This window comes from Plasmodium brasilianum, chromosome 7 (assembly GCF_023973825.1).
Source record: "Plasmodium brasilianum strain Bolivian I chromosome 7, whole genome shotgun sequence".
NCBI classification, from domain to species: domain Eukaryota; phylum Apicomplexa; class Aconoidasida; order Haemosporida; family Plasmodiidae; genus Plasmodium; species Plasmodium brasilianum.
Window position 1 is genome coordinate 252,563 of NC_090120.1, and position 11,112 is coordinate 263,674.

General features: G+C 18.3%; 1 protein-coding gene and 1 pseudogene across 2 annotated transcripts; both read right to left on the reverse strand.

The window, feature by feature from the left end:
* Positions 1-756: 756 nt before the first annotated feature.
* Positions 757-1,875, reverse strand: MKS88_001792 (annotated as a pseudogene). The gene is made up of 4 exons: positions 1,789-1,875; positions 1,313-1,661; positions 1,105-1,229; positions 760-807 (listed from the first exon to the last, which is right to left on the reverse strand). Coding segments are annotated over exons 1-4 (609 nt in total).
* Positions 1,876-9,821: 7,946 nt separating this feature from the next.
* On the reverse strand, positions 9,822-10,719 carry MKS88_001793 (uncharacterized protein; the record flags this gene model as incomplete). Its single annotated transcript, XM_067214752.1, has 2 exons — positions 9,822-10,508; positions 10,633-10,719. The coding sequence occupies 2 exons, from the start codon at positions 10,717-10,719 to the stop codon at positions 9,822-9,824; spliced, it is 774 nt and encodes a 257-aa protein (XP_067074099.1).
* Between the last annotated feature and the right edge of the window lie 393 nt (positions 10,720-11,112).

Sequence of the window (11,112 nt, forward strand, 5' to 3'; positions counted from 1 at the left end):
ATAATACTAAAAAAAAAAAAGAATTAATTATTCCAACAAATTAACTATTGATACCTTAATAAATTTAATTCATTAATTAAATCTACAAATGGTACAAAAAAATAAATGAAATATATATTTTATTACTGTAGCAATTTTCAGTTTAATATATCTCTAAGTAATTTTTATAAATCTGAATTAATTGTATTATTAAGAAAAACAGTATTATAATTTCATGCTCTAACTCTATATTTGTTAGTAACAATTTAATATTTACAAGTAAGTAGTTGCAAATAATTTATAATTTAAAAGGTATGTTGTTTTATTATATATGTAGAATTTCTCATACATACGATGCATAATAATACTAAAAGTCCCTTATAAATATTTTTACTATAATTATATTATTTTGTATATTTCATATAAAACCTATTTTACATAATGAATGGAAATTTTTTTCCTTATAGTAAAATATATACATACGTATATATCATTGTATCGAATTGAAAACTATTCCACATATAAATACACAAAAAGACATATTTTCCAATTATATATCAATAATGCATTTTCTAAAAAAAATAAACAAATAATAATTTTAGACTATAACAAGATATAAAATTAAAAGCAAAATTTTTTAGTACAAATATACGTTATTACATTTCTATAAAATTTCATGAAGTATCCCAATATATATTAAGTTTAAAGCGTAAATATATATATACATAGATATATATTTAAATACGCGCATATACATATTCTTACATAATATTTAAGCTACAATATCAATTTAAAATACAAATTCCAAAATATTAAAGCATCCAAATTCTAAAAAAAACGAAGAAATAATATTTTTAAGGTTTTATATCAATTAGAGCAAATATGTACAAAATTATTTTATAATATTTTTGAAAAATATATATACCTATTAAGTTTATTACTAAAATTATTAAATTGTTACTTTATATTAAATACTCCTTACATAAGTACATAAATTTTTTATTCGTCATTTTACTCTGTCATTAACTTAATTTTTTTATATTTTTCATTATTTCTTAAGATCTTATAGATCGCTATTATACAGAAGATCGCTAATATAATCATAAGTATTCCAAATAATATTACATAAATAGTTCCTTCTTTTAAAGCTGTCATTGTTTTTATATAATTTATAACCACTTTAACTGTCTCACCTCGTGCACTATCTAAATCTTTGATAGACATCTCTAATCCTCGATATATGGGTAATCCTATTCCCAACAGGAAAAAAAAAAAAAAATAGCAACTCCAAATCCATAATTTTTAAATTTTATTTTTTTTAAAGTTATATCACAAATTTTCCTTTTTCTTTCAAGAAAATTATCATAATCTTTTTTTCTAATCCATTTTTTTTCAAAATGGAAATGTTTTCCATCAAACATTCCATTATTATAATCAACAATTTCTGTATAGTACTGTGCCTTATTTAATAAACTTCTATTCGATTGCTTCCTTTTTTCTGTTATATCCATTTTATTACTATGGATATCCTTTTTTTCATTCACTCCATTATTTGGAAATTTCTTTTTCAAATATACATTATTTGAATATTGTTGTTTATAATTTGCTAGTAAGCGATAAATTCTTGTAACTAATTTTCTACCAAGGCAGGAATTTTCATTCAGGGATTCACTAAGTGTACTCTAAAAAAAAATTAATATTTATTTTTCAGAATAAAAAATAATATTATTCTAAAAAAACAGTAATAATAAAAATTAAACGCCCTTAAAATATAACTAAAGTATATATCATCAAATTATTCAATAATACCAGATTATTGTTAGAATTGTATATCCAAATTAAAGGGAGAAATACAGCAACATTTATAATAATAAATAAGTTTTTTTTTTGTTTCATGGTAATTTTTAATTTTTTAATATAACAATACCAGAAAAAATTAACAAATATATACTTCTAGTGATAATTTGTGCTATATTTCTTTAAAAATGTATTATTATTGTTTTTTCTTAAATACTTAGTAAAATGTACATAAGTGTTATACATTTTACGACAAACACAGAATAAAATAACTTCAAAAATATATTATATAATTTTTATTTTAATCTAAATAAAAAAGAAAATATTTTTATAAAAATAGTATATTTTCAATTGATTCATGAATATTTAAAGTTTATAATATATTTATTTAATGTAATGAATTAATTAAATAGTTTTTTATTGTTCATATCCACAGTGAAATGTATATTAAATTTTTCATTCCTTATTATATATAAATGTTGTGTTTATCTAGTATACAGAATGTAGATGGTACATACAGTTTATATTCTATATATTATGATAATTACTACAAATATTAAGATAGTTATAATATTAATAATTTTAATTTTATTAACATTGTACTATGAAAAAACTAGTTATTTAAAAACAAATATTAATTATTATTATATAATAAATTTAATAATAGAAAAAATATATTATATTATGATAATTATAACAAATATATTAATTCGTTTGTTAGTTTATACAATATTTTATTGAGTATATTTTTTAAAAAAAGTAAAATTTACAAGTAAATACTAGATATATATAGAAATACGTATTCAAAAAGCAAATAGAGATTTATTCTTTATTTTCGTATCATAATTTTTGAAAATTACATATTATCATTAAGTTTAATTTATTCTTCTTTTATTTACAAATTAAAAATTAGTACATTTATCTGTTTAATTTTTTAATTTACTTGTCATATAATTATATATATACATAACTAATATTAATTTATTAAAAAAACAAAAAAATAGATTAAAAGTAATCTTATAAAAATGTTATATTCAATTTCATTAATTTAAAGATATATCAAATATAATAATTTCCGCAATAATATGAAGCATAAAATATGTACATACAAAATTAGAGAGAATAACAATGAAATATCCAAGAATATGTGATTTAGATATTTTCCTATTTATAATTTTAGAAAAAACATATTATCTTTTATTTATTCATTTAAAAATACTATAATGGGAAGATGTTTAAGAGATAAGGAATTAGAAATCGATCTAAATATATAAACAAACAATATTTCATTAAAAATACTTTTAACGACATAAATACAATAATCCCGAATAATTCCATAATTATATTTTATATCTAATAATGTGATAATTATAAAAATAATATACGTACAATTATTGTAAAGATCTATGACGTAACTTTATAATATTAGTTTTAAACAGTTATATTTTTCATACGAAATGTTAAATAAGTGGAAAAAAGAGCAAAATTTAATATAATTTTTTAAATTATAGAAATAATGTATATACTTATAGAAAATAACCCTATTACATTTACATTATTATGATATATGTAAAACGTAGGTAACAATATATATGAAGGTACTTATATAGTTATTTTTAGGTTTTCTCACAATTTGGTCGTCACAAATTATTAAAAACAATTAATGTTTCTTTATAAAATATATATTAAAACATTTAAATATTCATAAAAATATTCATTTAACTTATAAAATCAATTATGTAATATAAATATATTATATAATAAAATTCTTCTTAAAATTTACCTATAAATCTTTTCAATTCTAGCAACATGCATTTTCTCTAAACAATTTTTTAAGAATTTTTCTAAAAAATATATTTGTATTCACCTAAATTATTTATTTTTATCCAACATGAGTAAATCTTATACAAATAGCTACATTATCCTTTATACTATTTAATTATATCCTTATTATATATATATACATTAGGTGAATTTTATTGTTATATGTATATAAAATTTACACTATTTTTATATCAGTTTTTTTTATATATAATAAATAATATTATTAATATTTAATACAGATCTAAAATATTATTTATTCATAAAGTATTTATTAAATCCCAAAATATTATTTTCATGTTTATACTAGCTATATGGAAGAAATACCTACAAAATATAAAATATACATTTAAGTGTTCAATTTTTATAGAATGAAATACATCGTTTATATGGTTACAACTATACTTTGTTTATGTAAATATATATTTTTTGCTTTACAAAAAGAAAAAACTACTTATAATTTTCCCATTTTTTATATTTTTAATAAAATATATTTGCTTTAATATTTTTAAAAAGTTTTCATTTTTGAGTCAACACATACAGTCTTTACATATATGCTAAAAAATAAGACTGATTATATAATAATCTATATGCAGATGTACTATACAAAAAAGCAATAATTTTTACACTAAATTTCAAATCTTCAAATATAAATATGTTACTCATAAAAATTAAACTACAAAAGTTTTCTATTTTTAAAATTTGATAACAAGGTACATAAATTTCCTGAATTTCAGATAGTCCCATTCCTATAAGACTTTCACTCGAGTAGATATACATAGGAGAAGTACATTCGGATTATACGAAAAATTTATCTAATAATTCTCAATAAATATATTAGCATTTGTTGTATTGTTCTATATATTTTTTCATTTTCTTAAACTATAAATTAATTCAATTAAAAATTACAATCCTATTTACAAACACTTTTATTAATGACAATAACTTACTGCTGAAATCGGGTTGTATTTACAAATAGGTAATTTTTAATACTATATTACTTTATTTGGAATATGATATTGCCTACAATAAAAAGAAATTAAAAATTTTAAAGTATCTGGGTTAGCAAAATAATAAATTAATTAGATATTGTTATGAAAATTAACATATATACATAAGTAACAGAATATACCAAGCAGCATATTGTACTTCAAATAATGTTAATTTATAATTTTTCAGTTATAGTATTCATTGAAATTATAAAATGAATAACTTTACATATTAATTGAACTGTGTTTTAAAAAAATACAAAAAAAATAAAAAATAACTTAATAATTTTTTATAATAATAATATTGCAGAATAATATTATACAGCTGACGACGATTATAAGAGAACTACAAAAAGTTCTTATATAGAGACTCGCATTAAATATCTTCGTGAGAAAAAGTGAACGCCCTGAAATTTAATAATTCTGTTGTTGAAATTTTTTATATCACTTAGAAAAAAGAATTATGGTTTAAAAATATGTTAATATTAATTAATAATATTAATGTTGTTTCTCATGCTTAACCTAGTTCGGTCATATTATATTTATTACGACATTTTTATCTATATTATTTATGTAAGGACAATTTAATAAATATATATGTATAACACTATCACTAGATACAGCGAAAATTAATATTCCCATCGTATTGTCTAATAAAGTATAATAATAAAAATATGGTATAAATTAATGTAGAATTAATACAAACACTATAATTCTTTTCAGTATGGAATTTAAATAAACAGTTATATGATAAAATGCACAATCACATTATAAAATATCAATGCTAGAGATATAGAATTTGATATAAAACATATAATATATAGAACAAAATTTTGTAATCCTATAGGATTAAACCATATCAATTAACATAAAATAATATCACAAATTTTACACTACTATAATGTAGATAAATATAATTTATTTGTGAAAATACGTATAAAAATATATTCCTATTATTGTATGTTATGTGTCCGCATTTATCTGTATAACCAAAAGTATATATGTAAAATTAAAATAAGTTTATCGTAAAAATATTTTTTTTATTTTATATTGAATATATATTATCATTTAAATACATATTCCTTACTGTAGTATATTGACAATTATGAACTCTAGTATAAAATATTATGAATCATTAATTTAAATATGTAACTGATTTTCTTTAGTTATATATCTCAGTTCTCTCTACGGAAATTTATATATATTAAATAAAAAACAAAAAGAGAAATATAATTTGTCATTTAAAAAACTATTTTTTTCTTATATAAAATTCCTTTTATGTATATTTTTTTTTTTGTTCAGTGTACCTTCTTAATCGCCTTTTCATCATTTCTATTAGTTTATATTATTTTAATAATTTACCTATTCAGCTATCAGTTTTATAATTATATGTTATATTATTAATAAATAAATAATATTTCTATTAAACTAAGAAAAAAAATTCAATTATTCTTATTAATTCATTATAATTTTATTTAACGTTTAAATAAATCTACTGTTTTAATTGCATTATCAAGCTATAATTCTTATCATATATTAAAAAAAAAAAGTTCGTGGAAAATTAAAATAAAGTTTTACATATAAACATAAAATTATAAATAATTAAAATATAATATTTCATGTAATCATAATATGAAACTGTTTCCTTTTTTTTTCTTTTATCGTATATTAATTTTATTAAATATAATTCATACAACTAAAATTTCGTTGATACAGTTTTAAAAATTATTTCTCTCGATTTGATAAATTTTTTTCTCTAAGGATTTTCGTGTTGAATTAAGAAATATAACATTATTTAACCAAATAAATTTATTAAGTAGAAAAAATAAACTTAAAATATTAATACTCTTCTAAAATTACAAAAACTAAAAAAAAAAAATAATAATGCAAAAAACTAATACGAGCAAAATGTTGAAAGAAAAAATGTATTCTATAAAAGAATATTGTTTTATTTATTTGCTATATTTCTTACTATAACTTATCCTAATTATATTATTGTAATTTTCATAATACAGAGCATAATATAATTACAAATTATATATATTTAATATATTTTTTAGCAATGTATTGTGACAATTGTTGACTATATACATGAATATACAATCTATACAAGTATAAAATGCATCCTGTTAAATTCTTATTCAGAGTGAACATTTCTTATATTTTTAATTACATAAAGTAACACTACGTATATGTTACATAATTATATTTCGTAAACGTGGTTATTATTAATTAATATCCAACTATACGTAAATTAATAGTACACATATGTATATATATATATATATATAAATATATTTAATATATTATAATTTCGTTAAGTTTATACATAAGCTTCCTTGTTCATTAATAATATTTATCAAAAGTATTTTTAAAAATGATTACAAGATAATTAGTGTATAATCTCTAAATAAGCGTTTGTTATTCATCATCTAATAAAAGTTCTAAACAAAATTGTTCTAAAAATTTTATTCACAGATATACTAATTCAAATTTTACTACTATAAATTTATCCTCTATTATATCCTTAATAAAATATTTTAGCTATCTATAGCATATATAATTTTTGTTTTCGAAATAAGTTGTATGTTGTTGAACTAATATTTTTATGCATCTTTGTACACTTGAAATATAATGAATCCTATTTTATTAATTTCATTTCAATAATATGAAATAATAACAATTTAAAATAAAACTCTTATTGATTTTTCTTTTTTAATTATATATATTTATTTGTTTTTCAGTATATACTTCAATTATACGTATTTAAAAACTAGTATAAAGCTTTATTTATATTGATATTATAAAATACAATTAAAATATATTATAAATAAAACATTTAATAATTATTATCAAAAATATAATCTATAAGTAGTACCTTAATTATTGCAAAAGCTTTATTGGAATATTAAAATAAATCATTATGCAACAAAATACAAATATGCTTACCTTTTTTACAAATGCTACTGTTTTTTCCATTTTAATATGGACCTGGAATTATTTCGATGAGGTGCCATGATAATTATATATAAATTGTTTTTGTTCTTTAATATTTTATTTTTATATATAAAAAATTTTCTTTATTAAAATAATATATAAATATACTCTTTTGTACGTGGGATATGAGCCTTTACTTTTAGTTAACTATCTATCGTAAGGCATGAGACGAAGAATACAACGAAAATAACACATTCTCTAAGATTTAGAGGATTACTAAGTAGTGAAACAAAAGTTTCGGATGCACGAAAAAATAAATGTTTGAAAAAGGAATAAATTATTTATTATACAAAAAGGATGATTCCTCTGTAGAAAGACTAAATTCAATAGAGCATGATGTTGAATTTCGAAAAAAATTTACTAATTTAATTCAACGTGATATTTGTCAGCAAGAATTTTAAAATTTAATGAAATACGCAAAATGTTAAAATCGACATGATTCACTCAATTTCAAATATAATTTAAAATAAAAATATAACTTAAAGCATTATGATGATGACGAAAAACATGAAAACTCACATACTTATTTCTGAAAAGGTAGACTCAAAGAATGAATCAGATTTATTATAAAGAGTTCAACTAATAATCATTATCACATTAAACATCAAAATATACATAAAAATATTTTTTATTTAAAAAAAATCCGTCAAGTATATTATTCAGTTAAGTCAAAAAAGAATTTCTTAAAATATTATACGTATTTTTTACTATAATTATATTTTGTATTACTATTTCACTGTTGTGCTGCCATGCAAAATTTACGGGTAAACAATATGTATTTTTAAAGTTTACATAAAATTACAAATTGATCTGTCTTAAATTAATATATATAATATTATTTAATACATAAATCTAAATCCAGATATGAATATAAAAAAAATATTCTCTATGAAAAATAAATCTTATAAATTTTCAAATTAATTACAGTTATTTAAGAGTACATAAAATTATATATATTTAATAGTAAAAAAATATGTTTCTAATACAATTATATAATATTTGAATGTTTTATTTTTGCATATATAATTTAAAAAAAATTTTTAATATAATTCTATATATGTAGTAGTATAAATAAATTCTTTATATTTTAATAGTTACATTACATTATTTAAATTTTAAAATTTATGTAAAAATATACTATCTAGATATATGTATATGCTTACACAATATCACATAATTGTAGAAAACATATATTTGTATTCATTCCTTTAATTTTAACTTAGCTATTTATAGACATATATAAATACATAAAATTTTATTATTATGAAAAAGAAAAAAAAAAGAATTTACCAATTATATCTATTAATATATGATTATATTTAATTCATAAAATTACCCTCTAATCATATAATTAATAAGAAAAAACATATTGTATATTTATCTATATAATTTTAATACAATAGATATTTAAAATTTTTTTAAAAATTGAATTAACTCTACAATTAAAAGTAATAATAAAAATTAAATATCCCTAATTTTTCAATCGATTGTAAAGATTTAAAAATCCGAAGACATTAAATAATTGTAAATAAAAATTTTTCAATAAAGATATCATTTTATTATATATTTTCCTATTTGAACAATTCAAAGAAGGAGGAATGTTCGTTAAAAAGCTTTTTACAATAAATATACTTTATAAGAAATTTATCATAAAACATATAATAGAATAAATATTAAGTTTTTTTAAATTAGATATATATATGAATATATATATATCAACACAACAAAACACATTCATTTTATTTTATTATATACAAATAAAACACATTTATTTTTAATTTATATACAATAATACATTTTTTTTATTCTGTGAAAAAATGATCACTTAAGAATAGAACGAGACAAGAAAAATAGAAAAATTCTCTTTTTAATATAATTACGTATTATCACACTTCAATTATAATATATGAAATGTGCTATTTAATACTATATTTAACATGAAAATATTTATTTTTCTTAAAAATTTATTTAAAGATAAATATATATTATAACATAATATTTAATTATACAGAACGAATTTATTAAAATACAGATACAAAAATATTAAAACATTTAAATTTATCTACAAACAAAAAAAATATTTTTTATATTGATATGTTTCAAAAAATTTAGGTATATATATCTGTACCTGTAAAATTTAAGGAATTAGAAGTACATATAAAAAAGGTACATATCTTAAAATATTACATATAATACTTCTTATTATATATTTCCTTAACAAAATTAGTATATTATATATTATTCATTTAACTGGGCACACAATTTAATTTTATTATATTTCTCTTTATTTTTAAGGATCTTAAAAATTACTGTAACTACTAATATAACTATTGCAATCAAAAATGCACCAAAAAATATTTTAAAAAAATGATGTCTCAAATCACCTAGCATGGTCTCTACAAATGGTTCCCACCATTTGTCTAATTTCAATACTTGGAAAACTTTTCCTTTCTTTTGTGGTAACAACTCGTGATATTGTAATATAGGCAATCCTATTCCAAACAATAATATAGGAAGAAATATATAAACAAGATAACGGTATTTTCTAAATTTTAGTTTTTTCGAAGCTATAGTAGCAATCATTCTGTTTCTTTTAATATAATCATCATGATCTATTTTTTTGACCCATTTTTTTTCAAATTGGAAATGCTTTCCATCAAAGAATCCATTATTATAATCAATCACTTTTATATAGTATTGCCCATTTTTTAATGAACTTACATTGGAGCTTTTGTTTTTACCTTTAGCCACTTTTTCATCAGTAGATATATATTTTTGTTCCTTCTCACCATTATTTGGCATCACTTTTAACCATATATTACTAGAATTAATATGTTTCTTATTTTTTCCTAGTAATCTACAAGTTCTTTTACTTAATTTTCTTACAAAGTTGTATTTACTATCAACGTATTTGTTAACTATACTCTGAGAATACTAAGTAAATTTTAGTATTTAAAAAGAATATATTATGTAATGGAAAAAAACATTATTATAAATAAAACAAGAAAAATATAAATGTCATAAATATCCTTAAATAATATTATCATACCACATCATTGCAAAAAAGATGTATCAAACTTAAAAAGACAAAAGCACAAATTTTAATAGATAACTGTAACTTAATGTTTTCTTCCATAATTTATATCTTTAATTTAGTAATATATTCACTAAGCAAATAATTTAGAATATTATATTATATTTCTAAAGTTAAAGAATGCTGTAATATTTATAAAAGTTTTTTAATATAGCTTCACAAGTAGTTATTACTATGCATATATCTATAATACATTTTACATCGACTACGAAGAAAAATTACTTTAAAAATTTATTTTATAGTAATAATCTAAAATTAATTTAAAAAAAAAAAAATCCCATTAAAATACAGTTATTGAATACATTAATTAATATTCAAAATACAAAATAGAACTATTAGATATAGTGTACTAATCAAATAATTTTGTTATCAGTACTTTTCATCATAAAATATAAAAAAAGAATATATATATGATTTCTTAATATTTGGAATGTA